The 17749-nt window shown below is 45.8% G+C and overlaps 1 protein-coding gene across 37 annotated transcripts in view; it reads right to left on the bottom strand.

The window, feature by feature from the left end:
• ptprda (protein tyrosine phosphatase receptor type Da) overlaps positions 1-17749 on the bottom strand; it is a 292349-nt gene that overhangs the window by 80636 nt on the left and 193964 nt on the right. For 36 of the 37 annotated variants that reach the window (XM_078106299.1, XM_078106315.1, XM_078106304.1 and 33 more), the window contains one exon: positions 1064-1252. In XM_078106299.1, the coding sequence (XP_077962425.1) occupies positions 1064-1169 (106 nt within the window). In that variant the 5' untranslated portion in view covers positions 1170-1252. Of the gene's footprint in view, positions 1-1063; positions 1253-2522; positions 2588-17749 lie in introns of those variants that run through there. The other variant, XM_078106300.1, reaches the window with a different exon arrangement.

Below are 17749 nucleotides of genomic sequence, written 5' to 3'. Positions count from 1 at the left end.
ACTGCAAAGGGAGCAATACAACTTTTATTCATCCCTCTGTGACTCCAGCAGCTAATGATTCATGGATCTTAGTGTAAAAAAAAAGGGTGGGAGGAAGAGGATGGAGGGGGGTGCAGGACCAGAGCTCAATGAGGTTTGAAAACTGTTGTCACACATCAGTGGGCAGCAGTCTGATGTCAAGTAACTCAATTCCAATGACTTCTCCTGATGAGATTTTTGGCTGAGGCCTCAGAATTTCTGGTTCACATGAGGGTCTTTGCAACGGAGAAATACAGTGGAAAAAAAGGCGCTTGAACACATTGAGATTGTCTGATGAGATAAAGAGATGGATCATTGTCTCCAGGTGTGTGTGTGTGTGTGTGTGAGAGTGTGTGAGAGGGAAGGAGAAGCTTACTTGCAGATTCCCATGCTAGTTGGATCAGACCTGTAACTTTTAGATGTCTTATTGTTTAAAAAACAACGTTGAACAACTTTTAACATGAGCTGACAGCAGCCAGTGGGCAGCACAGTCTCTCTCTCTCTCTGTTCAGTGAAACTCAAGCTAATGTTATTTGGTTGTGTTTTTGAAGCCAATTATCAGGAAGTTGTAATGTGTTTGTGAAACAAAAACATTATGCAAATTGTAATTAAAGCATGTGTGATGGAACTGGACTGGAGATTGAGAGTCATAGAATCAATATGGAATGATGAATATCTGTTATCGTCACATCCCGGGTGAAAAATCTGAATGGCTTATTGAATCCTATGATTTTTGATTTAGACAGGACACAACACTGAACAAACTGGCTTGTCTTATCACACAGTGTGTGGGTCGGTAGTCAGCAAAGTGCCTTAAATGTGCACAAGGACTGAAAAAGCAACGTCTCATCGTAGCACAGATTACTGTGTGTGTTTCTAGCGTTCATTAAGTATTCATGAAAGTTGCATGTTTGTTACGTGGAGCACTGATGTTTCTGACAATGTTCAGTGGAGAAAAAAAAAAAGAACATTCCCACTATTCCGTCCCTCAACCCAGCAGGACACAAGAACTTGAGGCCCAGATGAAAGCCGACGGTCCACTTACTTTGAGCGTCGGCGAGGTGGAGAAACAGACCCAGGACCAGCAGCAGCGGCACCAGCAGCAGCGTGGGTCTGGCTCTGTGCATGGTGGGACAGCTTGGCACCAGCATGCTCTGGCAGCCTCGGTGGCGCTGGCTCACAGAGCCCTGTGAGTCAGTCTGGTCTGATTTCTCAGATGCAGGGTATTCACAGCCTATGCAAGGCAAGGAGGGATGGGGAGAGGGAGGGAGGGAGGAAAAAAGGAGGGAGGAAGAGAGAGAGAGGGACTGAATGAAACAAAGCTGTTTGGCTCAACGGGTTTTATCTATCCCTGCACATTTCTGACATACCCCCACACAGCCTCAGCTGGAGCTGACAGAGGATAGGAAGAGGCTGATGTGCTCACGGGGTATGTTCTGACAGTTTTCTAAATGGAATAGTCACTTCACACAATGTGTGTGCACGTGTGCGTGCGAGGGGGAGCGATGGAGAGGAGGAGAAACCACACATATGAAGCGGCGGGCTAATACGATTTTGTCTTCACGGCTTTGGTCGCAAGCGGCAATTAAATATGCAGTATCTTAAGAGTACTTTTCAAGTCCTCTTAAGAAACCGCTGATATCTGTTTCAAATGAAAGGCGCCATGTCCGAAACCACCAGATATATTCACAAATGCTGAAACCTTTTGCATAGTTCTTAAATTGAGAGTCTAGTCAATTTGGTCACTTCAGAACTTTCTTGGGTACCACTGAAGTACAATACAGGATGCTTAGTTACAGGACACTGATATACCAGTGTTTTCCACTATATTGGGGAGCAGAGGGGGGCTCAACATAATGTACGGTTCAATAGCTCTAAATACCCATTCTAAGTGATGGCAGAGCTTGGCTTTAGCACACACAAACACTGAGCATTTCTTTATCCAGTGCAGCTCGAACACATACAATCTAGTGGCTAAGTGTTGCCTTTCATGGCTCAGCTCTTTATCGAGGGGCCACTACATCGGCTGTGAAAATCAATGTGATACAGTGGGCTAGTATTCGCTGCAAACCGGCTTCATCCCTGTCATCCATTCCCTTAAGCCAGAGCTTGATCCTTAATGATGGATGCTCTGCGGTAGTCTTCGGCTCGTAATGCGTAATGCTTCCCTGCTAATCCAAGTGTCTGAGCTGTGATGACACACTGTGCTGCTGGTTAGCGTACTAGTTACTCTGCCTGCATTGTGCTGCAGTATGTTGTCTTTTCAGGTGTGGCAACTGGTAGAGGTGGTCCGCGATCTCATGGGACACAGATCAAAAATCTTGGGGGGAGGTTTGGGGAATATGCAGCTTCAGCGATTGTGCATATAAATGCTTCTGCAGGAAATGGTATGTTATTGGACTGTTTATCCTCAGATTTGACCGCCACCCGCTAAAAGAAAAAAAAAAGAGAAGAAAAACAAGACCCCCTAAGCCCAATCACCAGGCGCAATGATGACAAAGTACCTCATTTCCCTGTTACCAATCATCCTCTTTCTCGCCACCAGCTCTCCCTCTTTCATTTCTGTGGCCTGTAAATGGCAGAAAAGACGGGAAGATAGCGCACCTGTCACACTCGATTTGTGTTGGGGGGAGATAGACATGACTACCTGTCTCTGAGCGCCGCAGGGCCAGCGGCGAGCGCGAGAGCGGGGGACGTGTGGCGAAGGGAATCAATTTGAGGCAATCTCATCGCCCGCTTGCACCGCCACCACCAGGCACACGCTTACAATCCCAAATGCGTACACATACATTTGAGCGAGCTAGACAGAATTTGCTCGTCAGTAGCGTTTGTGGCGACTTTGACTTTAATTTGACTTAACTGGAATGAAAAAACCTGAGCTGGGCGGGAGGTGAAGATCATAAGTAGTGCAGGTACAGCCGTCCGTCTCCTCCGGTTATTGTTTAACGCATCTGCCCCTCCAAATCTAAGTAATAGCCTTTGAGTTAATTAATTTGTACATTTTCTCAACAAGAAGACATTAGGCTGCCCGCAGGACAACGGAACTCCGCAGCACTCACTTTCTGTAATCACGTCCTGGATGCGCAAACACACCCTTTTACACACACACACACACACACACACACACACACACACACACACAACCATCTACTGTTTATGTTGTGTAACAACCAGCGAGACGACCAAGAGGCTTCTGCCTCGGAGTCAATAAAAGGAGAAGCTCATGGCTAAAACCACCTAATGAAAACCTGGATTTCTACCCAAAATTGAAGCACTTATTTTTGGTGTTGACTTAAGGTGTTTGTTATTACAAGGGAATTGCATCTGGCTATGGATTTAGCTGCAGCTCTTTTGTGAGCAAAGCTTGTGCTAATGCATGTTTGATTACCTGTATGAGCATTTGCAAATATCCACAATATTCCCTCAAAGGTGGCACCACCTTTTCCCATTTTATTATCCACATGGCCTCTTTGCGTTGAGCTCTGCACCTTCACTGGAATACATTTGGTGGCAGTGATGCTTTCCATTGAACATTTATCACAATAGAAAGAAGAAAAAAAACACAATCTTTTCTTTCTTCCTGAGCCCCTGGTGGTATTATTGTGTTCCCATTCAGTGGAGCTTCATTCAAAGGATTTTGCTGCTGATAGCAATCATGCATTATTAAACAAAGCCTGACAACATGCACAATGTTAATTAGAAAAGAGGGGGGGTCGTGAGGGGGGGGGGGTGGAAGAAAGGGGCTGTTGAGCTGTCTACTCTTTCTCCTTCGCCATGATCCTTATCAGAAATGTGAATGAGGGTGGGATGTTTAGGCTCTATGTAATGGATGGTCTCTATTCTCATTTCAGCGTGTGCGTTTTGTATTCGGGTGTATTCTGATAAGCAATATTATTAAGGAAGATGATTTAAAAAAAGTCTCTGTCATATGCTGCATTATAATACGGGTAGATGAAATCCAGTGTTCTGATTGGTTGAGAGTCACGGGGTGTGCATTATTCAGCAATAACGTACAGTTGCTGTTCACATTGACCCTGTTACATTATTGCACGATAAAGTACAGCCTCTCGTACCGTATTGTTTAAATAAACTCGTGATGGGAAGGCGGGCGGGCAGAAGAGCGATGAGTTTCCCAAAGTAGTTCACAACATGTAGATAAAGCGAGGACGAACCAGTGGGAAATGAGTGCTGACACCAGAACGCTACCGATGTTGCCATGGGCTTGAGCATAGCGGTTATGCCACGTCGTGCTCATCCTTCGTGCGAGTTGACGAATTTAACGTTGGCCAGCTCCAGGGGATTTTTTTGAACGGGGTGTTTTTAATTTCAGGCTGATGCACAAACTGAATTAAACTTGAAGGAAGTACAGTGGATTCACAATATGTTATCGTAACAGAACAAAGCCACCACAAAAAATGCCACCAAATCTATTAAGGCCAATCCCCTTGTAATTAGCCCAACACATGCAAGGACAAAGCTCAGCAAAACTACACGGGATGTGATCCATACTGCATTGGCTTACAAAGAATTGCCCGGTATCATGCCCAGCCAGGCGGAGCAAATGAGAATTAGTGTGTTTTTATGAGGCAGGATTTTCTATTTCCCTAAGGATGAGTTAAAGAATGCAGTAGTTGCCACCCTCCTCCCCCCCCACACCCCCTCTCCCCCGTGCACACTTTCCAGCTGCCATGATACAAAGACAGTACTGGAATGATCTCGGGGGTCTCTGTTTTACTTTGGCCCGATGCTGTCAGAGACGGACGGACCCTGCTTCAGAAAGTGGGGGTAAAGTTAAGTATCAGCAGAGACCCCCTCCACCAAACAAGGGTTTAAAATATGCACCTTTCACTTTTTTCAGAGTGTATGTAAGAATGACGTTAGTCCTAAATTGAAATATCATTACAAAAAGCGCTGGCATTTTGATAGTATTCTTCTTTTATTGTCCATTCAAACAAATTTAAAAGGCTCAACTATGCGATAGGTGCCAAAGGCCTGTCTTCTGTTTTTCCCCTAGCTTGTCTCTCTCTTTGAGAGGTGGGAGAGCAGCAGTGGCGATATGATCAAGGCTTCAAGGTCAAACAGCATGTAAAAGGGCACAGGTTGCTGTGCACCAGGACTTCCCCTCGTAGTACCGATATGGAAACAGTAAGACCCGGCTTCCTGTGACAGGCACCCACTCACGGGGCCCGTAGGGTTTTTAAAAACATCATATGACCAGATTTATAAAAATAAGCTCATCAAAGGCTCTACATCTACACCCACCCACCATCTCTGCCAATCCCCACTTCCTCATCAAGAGAGGTTAAGTTCGGGATAAGTAACAATATGTTTCACATGGTAGCCGTAGCCCTCTTTTATCTTTTGTTTTTTACTAGTTCTTTCTTTAACGACGTGCCATAAAGTCTGTTGATCTGCATAAAGCCCATTCCTAAGCTGTAGTTCTTTCCTTTCTTGACTGCTCTCCCCTTTTTCCTTCTTTCCTGTGTGTTTAAACAATTTTCTTTTTCATCAGCCGCTACTTCCGCCTGCACGCGATGGTGTGATTTAAGGCCGAGTGACAAGGCCGTTTCTCACACATCGCTCCCGATCATCCGGCATGTGTAATAACATCCCTCAAGCTAAGCTAAGCTATGCCCTCAAGAGCCGCCTCAACATGAAAGACCCTGACAAGCACACATCAGAGGAGTTTATTTGCTCTAATTATTTATTTACTTTTTCACCACCCCACCCCCGACAAGCCCCCCCAGGGTCATAAACCTCCATTTGGGTGGTACTGCCTGGTTTTGTGTTTGAGAAAGTCGAGGTTTACAGTTCCGCCTCCGAGCCCGACTCATTTTTGTTGAGCAAATGCTGCCAATTGTGTAACGGTCTCTGGTTGTATCTTGTTTTCTTATGAATGAATCGGCCAACATCAGACGCACAGCAGGAAGCTAATTGCATCAGATGACATTTGTCTGTGTAATAATTGGCTTAAAAGCACCTGCTGCGGCTGTGGGACAACGGAGCTATCACAATCCCATCGCAGTTGTATGTCAGTTGTGAAATTGCTCCTGGTGGATTTCAAAGCCGTCCTGTGAAAATGACCTGAACTCTAAAATCCCCCCTCCCCCCCAGTAATGGAGAAAAAAGCATTTATTTACCTGATATTAATCAAACCTTATGTTGCTTATGCGGTAGTTTCCCATTTCATGTGAATGCTTACCATTGGAAATAAAGGCTACACGTCTTCATTGAATATGAACTGCTGTAAAACAAATAAGCTTGTGTTGAGAACATAGTTCAAGGAGAGGACTTTTCAAATTGAAAACCGTTACTTTGTTTGGGTGCAAAGAGCATTTTGTGTCCTCTTGAGAATTCCGACCACCCAAACTGACCTTGAGCAAAAAAAAAAGAAAAAATCACAGTGTAGCTTCAGCTCACAAATACCTCCTCATCCTCCACCTCCTCCCACTCAGTTTTCAAAAGCCTCTCCTTGACTTTTCTCTCCACCTGATCTACCTCGCCTCTTGTTCTCCCTCTCACCCTCTCACCCATCTTTCTCTCTGGTCCCTTCCCTATCAACACGTTCCCCAGCAGCTGTTGGATGGATGGTCCCAACAGTACGAGACCCTGACCTGCAGTCTAGTGACTGATTATCCCGGTGCCCCGTTGTGCTGCTCCTTGGAAGAATACCAACACACAGTGCAGTCACAAACAAACACACACGCGGTTACATGGCTATCGAGTTAGCTTTGAGGACACTGACTGAGAGGGGTGGGTCAAAGCTCCGTATTTCATCTTTGTCATGTCCTTTGACCTTGATGACGCGGGGAAAATGTGCTACCTGTTGAACTCCAATGGACGCCGCTGCTACCTTTTCTTTGTGTGTAGTAAATAAAAACCAGCAGGACACACAATCAGCCTTCTGGCGTGCGTGTGAGCTGTGTAAACCATTCAAATGACGGCATGATTGTTGGGCGGCCTTCTTTTGTGCTGCGTGTGCTGGTCACAGTGTGGGCGCCTACTATAGTACCGCCTGTCCCACTTGGGTCGTGCTTGACCTTGCGCATCAGCATTTAGCACAGACCAAAAAAAAATGTTACCATGTAAACAGGCTGAATCTTGAAAAGTCTATTGTTCCAGGAGCAGCAAGTGTGGCAGGATGGGGGGGGTGTGAGAAAAAAAATGGGAGACGCAGCAGCAGCAGCAGGCAACCTGGATTGGCCTGGATTGAATTCATGCCGCATGAACAGGGGAGGGCTAAATCATGTTACATATTATGAACCAGAAAAAAGAAGGGAGTGAGGGGAGGGCAGAGCAGACGGGTGGAAATATAATGGATAAGGGGCGCAACGAGGCAGAGAGGTGGCGAGCAAAAGGGGAGGGGGGGGAGGAGGAAAGAGGGGAGCCCGGTGGAGAGCAGAGGGAGGGAAGCAAGGGAATATGCCTGGCTGCCAGCTTTTCTCACGCTCCGCCTGTGCCTGTACGCATAACGGAGGCAACGCGAGAGAGATGGAGGAGGAGAGGGGCAGAAGAATACGGGGAGGAAAAGCTGGCGCTGCTGAGGAGGAGATAAACGGCGTGAGGCCACTCTGATAGTCTAAAGGTGCTGTTTCCTGGAGGGAGGGAACTGGAAAGGTGACAACAGGAGAACACAACACATTGCATGCGAACTCTCCTCGCCCAAAGAATACGAAATTGCAGCTCAGGTCCAAATGAAAAGATGCATCCCTGAAACATGCAGCTCCAACACACACTCGCCCACGCATGGAAACTCGGGCATTCATGTGCAGTAAATTGACAAATACAAGCAGAGAGCAGGCACGCATTGCCTTTGCACCACATGCTGCTGGCACTTTGACACCGACACAGCAACGGTGTGCGCGAAGGTGAATAATGTCACTTCCGTGAGGACAAGGTATTAAAAGCTGGGGGGTGGGAGGGGGGGGAAGAGGTGTCCCCACCCTGAGCTCACGTCGATTCATGGAGAGTACAAAGCGGCATTCCACTGCCATGAAACAGACGTCTATTGAAAATAACCGAATAATACAGGACTGGCCATTGTGTTGCGCCCTAATACATATGGCATAAGTCAACAACAATATGCTTCCTTATCTTTTTGGAACAATTGAACACAAAGGTGCATTGTGCGGGGCTGACATTTTAGAGGCTTTTGTCCACATGCCAAGCCGTTTGGTATGTAAATGCACCACTTAGGCGTACATGAAGGATGTAAGGAGGCGCCTGGGGCATACACGCTACACTCATAGGGCAGCAAAATAATTAGAATGCCAAGTGTCTCTTATTATCTAAATGCTAATTTGCCTTGATATACCCTGAGCAAAAATGTAACGCCACATTATGGTTGCTGTGCTGCACAGAAGCAACAGTGGGTGCATTTCCCTCTGTTTTCCTAAAGCTATCGGGATGTGTGATGATTTAAGTGCACTTGTCATATGAGCCTCGGTTGCAAAGGCAGCTTATCTGTAGATGTCTAACCTAAGTTAAAAGGGAGAAATGTTACCGTGTTTTGTATTCGTATTCTCTATTGTTTTTCTAGCAAATAATGCATGTAGGCGGTGTTACTCTACCCTGAGTGTCTGCAGAGTCGGTCATACTGGTGTTCATGAGGACGCTGACAGCTGTTCTTATATTTCAATGTACAGTAGCAGCCGGAGGTTTGGACTCACCTTCTCATTCAATTCAATGAGAAGGTGATTTTGCGCACTGGTGTTTTTTTGCATGACTCAGATTTGATAAGAAAGCCTGAGTCAACAACCGAAAGAACAACCAGCCGCTTATCAAAGGCTTTTTGAATTAAGATGCATCTGTGCCGTCAGGGAGAGCAATAGGACCACACATATTATCCCAGATAGGAGATGTGTTTTGCTGAATAGACAGATGTATTTTGTTGTTGCTGATTTCCTATCGATGTCCCGATAAGACTGTCAAAGCACATGGAGGAGGGTCGGCGTTGAACAGCATCTCAGAAAGCTGTGCAAATATTTCAGTGGTACTAGTATCTTCACTGAGGTCTTTCATGTGGCCACTGTTGATTAATAGGTTTAAAAAGCTGAACTTTCTTAAGTCCTTGGAAGCCCTTGAAAGGTGTTGTAGCCGGGCTAAGCTATTGTTCTCACCAAAGGCCGTGCACGCTGCTTGTGCAACTAATTCGAGGAGAAGCAATGGTTCACCCTGAGGCAAAAGCAACAATTCCCTCTTTGTCGTTACACTAGGACAAATGCTCGCCATTGCAGCGTTAGCAACCAAGCAAGAACAGTTCCCCAGTCAGTGATGGTATATCGTAAGACTCAAACAAGACATTTTATTATGCTGCCGAGAAGGAATGAATAGGTCCTTTGCTCCAAACCCCAGCTTGCAGATTGAAATTCAAATCAAATGCCACCTTCAAACAAATGTCAGTACAGGAAATCCAAACCTTTAGTCAATGCCTGGCATCAGGCTGAATAAACAGTTTGACATTTGGAAGATATTTACTCTCCATTTGAACTTGTTTCATGTAAAATTAAATTGGGAATAGTCTCAAAAAATGCCTTGAAACCCACATTGCAAAAATAGTCTTTGTTGCTCTCGCTCTCCATCTAGCATCCTCTTTATGCAAGCTCCCCAACTCAATACAATCCACCCCTGAACGTTTAAAAACATGATTAAGACACTGTCAAGCCTGACATTGCCATCTCCCGTGCTGTCAGTGGCCCTCACTGGGAGTCGCTGTTGACTGACTGCCTGGATGTGCCTTATCATTAACAGGGCCGCCTGTTCCCCCACTGAGGGGCTTTGATGACAGAAACCAAGGCCCCTGTGCCTGCTCCTCCCACTTTGCCTGCCCAAGTGTCATCTAAATGAGATAGGGCCCAGGAGCTAAGGGATTAGGCACTGCATAATTACCTATTTAAAGGCCCTAATTGAGCATTTCATTAAAAGACTGGCACTGAGATATTGCCAAGGAGCAAACTACAGGGATAGAGATGTATTCGCCTGTGCATGCATATGTGCAAGAGTGCATGCGTGCAAATGTGTGTGTGTGTGTGTGTGTGCATGAGGATCGAGGTGGTTAGGTGATTTTGCATATGCCTGCGTGTGCACTAGATTGTAACCTTGTCTTTTTGTTGACATTGCACTTAGATAGTTCTGCAGATGATTGTTCAAGTGAATCCAATAGAAATTCACCTTTAGAAATGGATGGATGGCTAGAAGGACTTTCCACAGAAACCCTTGGTCTCAAGTGCCACATCCAAAGCAGTGCTGTCAAGAGATTAGATACAAGACTGGTATGCATCTATTTGACCTTTCTTAAAGAAACAGCAACAATTCAACCCTTGAGAACTTATCCACTAAAACTGAATTCCCGATGTAGTGAAAAATGCAATGTGGTAATCAATTCAGGAGCTTTTATTTTTTTGAAGACGTTTAAAGCTATTGTGACAAAAGTACCACAAGTTCAGCGCAGAGAGAATGCTATTAAATACCCATACCAACATTTTACCATTTTGGGTGACCACACATTCCTTTGAATTCCACAACATTGCTATCTAACTTCAGGCTCATTCACACACACACACACACACACATTTTAGTGCCAAAATGGTTGATAGGGGCTTGAATTTAAAAACTTGTGTCATGAGAAACAATTTCAAGGTGGCAATTATTCGAACAGAAGCCCAGATTGTTTTCTGATGACTATGTTCACTGCATTTCCATGACCCAGCAGACTGTGCCTCTATTTTGCCCCCTCATCTGTATATGTGAGATCACTGGGGACATTCTCAAGTCACGGGCAGTTGGCTTGCCCATGATTGACTCGTTTGCTAAATGACTAGAATCTGAAGTGGCAACGCTAGCTGGGGGGACGTTGAGGTCTTTGGGACAGACACAAGCTGCTAACTGCAGCAGATAAACTGTCCCTCCCTCTGGGGATTCATACGACCACTGTGGCGGGGGAATAGTTCTGAAGACTGGCCAAATATGCTGAGGGCTGAAATGACACTGAAACATCATGAGTCAGTCAGTGCTGTCCTAGCACCAGACCTATTACTCCTCCCTGAAATGATGGAGGTTGAAAAGGTTCCTGCACTAGCGAGTGAACCAACATGGATCTGACCATGACGAGTGTAACAACAATAACAACATGTTTTTCCCTGAGCTACCAATGATAACAGAATGTACTGTTTCAATGTGGATTTATTTGGTAAAGGCATCAGTAAAATATACTAATATATATGACATTGTAAAGTGACTATCAAAGCCACTTCCTTAACATTGGCCACCTTTGTGAAGTGAAGATTGTGGTCTGGCGAGACCTACTTGCCACCACGTGATAAGAAACGATATTGGAGCAAACAACACAAGGGGCTGTTAGCTTATCATGGTCCTTGACTTGTAACAGTTGTGTCGAGATTATATTCTCTTGTGTTCAAGGAGCTGCTGCTGTTGTGATGGGTTAAATGTAAGCATGTGTAGCGGGAAAGGTTGGTAAGATTCTAGTAAACCTTATCCAAATCATTCACCTGAAATATCATGGTCTCACTCCCTCTCTCTCGGTGTTGCCCAACAATGGACTTGCTTAATGAAGCGTGTGAAATAAGCTTTGGATCTGAAATACACTCACTCGCATACATGGTGTATTGAAAAGGGTACAAAAGAAAGCAAGATGTATAATATCTGGAAGAAAACATATTTATGATACAAAGGATGCCTGTGTGTGTACTCCCTTCCAGCATACATTGGGAGAGAGATACAAAGAATGTATGAAGACTAAGACTATCTACTGAATGATCGGAATTAGCTCCGGACATCGACATCTGAATAATCATGGGTGAATGTTTGTTGTCAAAATATGAAATATTGAAAAGTAAGCCAAATTATTGCATACTTTTTTGTTTCTGTGTGGTCTTAGAAGATCATGCCCAGAATGATCTTCTAAAGAAAGGAGTTTTGACTCCAAGGTTTGTCAATGGATCTGGCAGACTTGGCCACAGTAGAATCAATTTAACTGGCTGCCGCCCAATGTGGGTCCTATCAGGCCCCATTGTGGCCTTGCACATTCCCTATCTCCACATCTCGGTTGGGGAGACATCCATCTTGATTTCTGCTGAGTGCCAAAAAGAGTAGCCAAAGAAAGAGGGAGGGATGGAGCGGAGGATAGAAGAAAGGTGTTCGCCTGATAAGGCGGGTGGGAATCGGAGGAGAGGATCTCCGGGAGCGTGGCCCCAACGTGTTGGAAAGGCGAACTTCATCTTTATGTAATTACCACAGGGGTAGATAGTGTGAGTGTGTATGACGGCTGGTGGCTATCACAGTGCTCACGGGCCTTTACAAGCACACGCATTCTCATGCACCAACTTGAGCAGATATGATTAACTTTCAAATACACTTCTAGTGACTCACACAAGTGCAAGCACACACCCTCACACACACACACACATTGGGGGCCCAGGGCTGAGTGCCATAACAGCCCAATGAAATATATTCAGATTAGAAAGGTGTCGCATTACTCTCCAGCCGGATGATAAATACGCGGTTAGCGCCATCATTAATCTTGTATCTCCACCTTCCGCCTCCAGACGCAGTGATGTAAGGGGAGGGAAGCCGGCACACAACTGGATGGAGCTCACGCCTCAGATGGCGCTGCAGCGGTGCAACTGGTGCGTACATGGAGCATTGTGCTTGTTCTACAAGACCTCAGGAGTGCAAGAGGTCAAGGCACTCTGAGTATTTGGGCTTGCTTGGAGAAAGGTTGCTGGGTGGAATGGATGACTTGCTGATGCCCTATTCTGAGATTATTGTTATGAAAAAACATGCAAACCCCAACTCATTGGTTTCACTAAATTGCCTTTTTTCTTTTTTAGCTACTCGTATCTCATCTCATCAATCCCTTCACATTCACCTGCTGTTCTTTTTGCTCCAGCCTCCTTTTTCTTTCTGAGCACACGTCTTTCTGCTGCCACTCTCCCTTCTTTCCTCCCGAGGGTTTTCTGGCATATTGACCTGAATGGCATCTCATTGGAAGTGTCCATTGTCTGGCTTATAAGCAGCATGCATGAAACACCTCGCCTCAGAGGGCTGAGAAGACAATGATCGGCGCACACACAGGGACAGCAACACACGCTGGGCACAAGGGTGGATTTACCATCAGTGGCTTAAGCAGGATTTGCACCGCTGTGTCCCTCTAGGGAGGCTTCAGGCCGACAGTTTAGACAGTGGCAGGTTGCCCTCAATACGAACACAGCCCTAGGGAGGAGTCAAAGGTCAGGAGCTGGGGAAAATATGTGTGGTAAATTGGCAGTGGTGCGAGTAGTGCTGTGGGAGTGGGGTCATCCTCTCCTTTCTCGTTGCTGGTGTGTTTGATGGAGTCTTTGAAAGTCTCTACTGCTAAAAGCCTTTGAGAGTCCAACGTATCCTCTATCCAGAGATGTCTTTTGGGAAAAGCAAGAGGAAGCACTTCACTGGTTTTGGGCCAAAGGGAAGACTAAAAATTTGAAACCTCAATGCGAATCACCATTGAGTCACCAAAATCTGAAGTGGCAATACACACTTTTATCCTCCATCTATCTGCTCAACGGTTGGTATATGCCTATTTAGGTGTCTGCAGGAGGAAAGAAAAGAGGATTTGAACTTCCACAGCACATCCCATTCTTCTGACAAACTTCTGTCAAATGTCCAGTCCGCAGTTGCAAAAAATTAGGCAAATATGTTTTGTTCTCACATTGTTCACGTCCTGTCTGCATTCAGTTATCGCCAAGACAGCAACAAGATGAGTTTCATTCTTGCCAAGAACTTTGGGCCCAACAACGAGCGCACACTGGGACTATTGTGTGAGAGGGCCCAATATAAACTCTAGTGTTTCATTGCAAGATGGCTGATTAGCTCTTAAGGGGCCTGGAAAGAATCCGGTGCTGTCGTTTGGGGCTCCGCTCAGGAGACGCTTGTTAAATTAGGGTGATGAAAACTATTCTACACGTGCCTCGCATACACTGGTCTGGCAATATAAAAAGATTCTATAATCAAGCAAAAATTCCATAACAAATGTGTCACGCTCGCACGGTTACCACTTTTTTATTGATTCTCTGTGTCGCCCCCAATCACTCTGTGCTCTATAAAATGCTGGCAAGTGGATTGGGGCCACTATAATGGTGGCTCAATACAGAAATAAACTTGTTTTACTGCTGCAAACAAAATAATGTGACCTGGAAAGGTTGTATTTTTGCTGGGATAATGACTGTATTTTCGAGTCAGGTCTCAGTGTGAACCCTAATTACTTGGCTGGGGTCACTGAGCTACATTGGTCTCAAGCACTTAGTAATGGAGTTCATATTGTTTCCATGTTTTTGCAAAATAACATTGATGTGTTGCACAGATAAACCTCCTAAGTGCTCATGCTCCGGATTTATCTTATGTACCGGAGAACCTGTATGTTTGGGACCTTTGTTGTTTTTTTTACCACGGTCCATCAATCTTAGTAGCTGCTTTTTGTGACCTGATTGAATATGTCCATCTTGTTGAAGGCTTATTCTCAAGCAAATGTCCCCAGCCTAACGAGGTTAAAGGAGAAATGTTTTAAATGTTTTAAAGCAATTATGTGTTCTGGCTTTCACATTTCATGGGATACACTTTTCCACACCGAAGCACTGGCTCCCAGTTAACTTTATCACTGTGACACACATTTCTCATAAATATGCAAATATAATACAGACATCTTTAGTACTTCAAGTGCAAAGGGGAGTTCAGGCAGAGACATGCAGTAGACCTCTTCTCAAATCCCGAGTCAGGTCTTTTAAACATCTCCTGTGCGGGCGAAAGTTTCTGGGTTTCCGCTGCAACGTGTTTTGCCAAAACACAGCATGCTCGGCTGTCACAGTAAATTTAATCATACAAAATGGGAGCACTCTGTACTGCTCTTATCATCACTGCCTCTTCTTCTGAGTGGTTTGGTTTCCACAGTGGTTGGAATTGAAGCAGATATAGAGAGGAGGCACAACAAAGACTGAAACCAAGCCCCGCCATCTTAATGAAAATAATACCGTAAAAATGGCACTATGGAGTTCTAGTTGTACACATAGAAATATAATTTTACACTCGAGTCCTCCAGTGCCCCTCCACACACCTGGCTCACTAGTAAAACAGTCCTGCATAGGATGTGGGTTGTGAGATGGTAGGTCCCTTATCCCGCTACCCGGCGTGCAGTGTGCAGCGCTCGACATTCCTCAGCCTCCTGACAACTTGAACAGTTTGTTTGTTTCTACGCAACTGCTATCACCCTCGGGGAGGACGATTTCAATCCGTTTTCCGTCAGCTGTCTCGTCTCTTCGCTGTGTGTGTGTGTGTGTGTGTTAGCGCTCCAGCTGATCTACCTAATCTCTGAGCAGAGCTTGTGGACTAACAGCTGGGAAATCTGTCCCCTCGCTCCTCCTCCTGCCACCCACTCTTTTTCGCTCTCTGCCCCACCGGGTCGGCCTTCTCCCGGGCTAATAAAAGAAGCGTCCCTCGACTGGGAACAGCTGGGTTCCTGTGATCTGCCTCGGCAAGCGGCTCGCAGGGGCTTTTTTTTCCCTGTGAGCGGAACGGTAAAACTTACAAGAATAGCACGACAACGAGGGCAACAAATCCAGTACACAGAGAGGATTGGGATACGTGCGGGGAAGAAAAGGGGCCTAAAAGTGTGCGCGAGGGAGAAAAGTGAGAGAGGAGACACACTGTAGCATAAGCCAGAGGAAGGAAGCTCAGTGGCTGTCTTGTTCCAGGCTTTTTGTGGCCTAACCAGCTAATCAATAGCACAGAGAAACACTATTTCAGCTGGCTCGCTGAGCTCTCTGTATTGGAGAAATACTGAGAGTGCCAAGTCAGTGTTTTAGTCCCCCCCCTTCCCTTCCCTTCTATGGAGTGTCACAGCAGTACTTATTTTAATACATTTTGCTGATGCACAGGAAGTGATGTATCCTGTACAGTGGTGAGTGTGCACCTACGCAGGAACCTGAGTTGGACATTCGAGGGAATGCAGTGCGTGGGAGCAGCTGAAGTATGTCATAGATATTAGCTGGCGGAAGCTCTACTGTTTATAAAGCAGGAGCTGCGGAGGTTGGACAACCTTGGCGGGTAAAATAAGCAGGTTTGTAAGTAGGGGATAATCACAACTATAAAAAATCATGTATACCATGAAACAACAGAGCGCAGAGTGATGCAGCAAGGATTCTTTCAGATTTTGACCCCCCCCCCCCTTTGAAACCAAAATTCTTTTGTCCCTTCAAACCGCTTTGATGCGTGCTGGGGAGCACAGGAGCTGTTGGGGATGAACGAGGTCCTCCCCTTCTCCACTGTTGGCATTCCAAGTTTGAGAGAGACGTGAGAGTGGCACTGTTACTCTGTAAATAGCTGCTGCATGTGACCCATCGTGCCTGACCTGCGCGCTCTTATCACACTGCTGTTCCATAGATATCTCTTCTAATTTTGTGTGTGCGTGTGGACAAGCGCGTGTGGGGTTGGGGAGGTTTGTGAGTATGAAAGACGACTCCAGATGCTCCCAGCTGGCTGTTGCCCAGCGAGGCTAATACACTTCTGCCCGCCTAATTAGAGCACACATTCACAGTCAACCCCTCCTCACCACTCATGTCCCGCTGTTTCAAATGGGTTTATGGTAGGAGGAACATATGCCCCCCCTGTGTTTTATACAGGACACACATGCAGACAGCTAAACAAACAACCAGGGGCTTAATTACCTCATAAGGGAGGCCAGGGGTGAGGGCTGCCGATGAGTCACACTAGCAGAATGCCAAAAGGATGTGCAATGAAGAATTCAATACACTCTGCTGTAAATGCAAAGGATTTGTGGATTTTGATTCAAGTGGTGACTCAGTGGCGTACAACTATTCAGGAAAAAGGATGTACGATTGCAAGCAATGTGGGAGTCTAACGAGAGCTGTTAATACATCAGCTGCTTTGCACAAACGCACAAACTCGCGAGACCCCCCTTGACTCGCTAAAGCGGGGGTTGGTGTTGGTTCTCGTAGAGAAAAAGGAGGATGAGATGATTCTCTTCTAGGCTGTGTATGGCAGCGTGTCTTCCTTTCCATTTTTGTATTTCGTATTTTGTACTTCATTAACCAGTGTTCTGCCCAAGGACACATATTAATATGAAATACACATCCAACAAAATTCAACGTGCGTGAACTGTGTTGACCCAACTTATTACATAACACCACATTCAAGCAAGACTCCAAATCAGGCGGTGGACTTGTGGGTTGATCATTGATTTGCAAGTCATATCAGACCAAAATCCAAGGTCCAAAAGGGTAAACGATAGCTTCAAAACAGCACAGACGGAGGCCGTGCCAAATGACGACACGGAAGGAGCGGAAGATCCCAAGGTCAGTGTTCTGAGGCCCGCTACCGAGGAGGGAAGAGAGATGGCGTGGACAGATGTCAAAAGTGGTCGGCGTCAGGCCTGACGAGGTCCAGCTTGGCTATCAGTTACTACTCCAGGGCCTGGGGTCGGGCCGGTGCCAAGACAATGGCAACGCCTCTCTGTGACGATCAGTGCCTCCGGAGGTTGTGCAAAAAGGCTGCCGCCATGCCAACGCGTTGCTACGAGTCACTGGCTCTGCATTTTTTTTTTTCCCCTGAAAGGAAGTGCCATCTGTGAGTGACAGCGGGACCTCGGCCATGTATCTAGGATGTCGTAAACAAAGCTGCCATTTCTTTGCATCTTGAGATGCTTGCATATTGTCACCTGCAAGGT

The sequence above is a fragment of the Gasterosteus aculeatus genome, chromosome 7, assembly GCF_964276395.1.
Source record: "Gasterosteus aculeatus chromosome 7, fGasAcu3.hap1.1, whole genome shotgun sequence".
Classification (NCBI taxonomy): domain Eukaryota; kingdom Metazoa; phylum Chordata; class Actinopteri; order Perciformes; family Gasterosteidae; genus Gasterosteus; species Gasterosteus aculeatus.
Note: the sequence above shows the minus strand (reverse complement) of the source record. Positions and strands in the feature narration are given on the sequence as shown.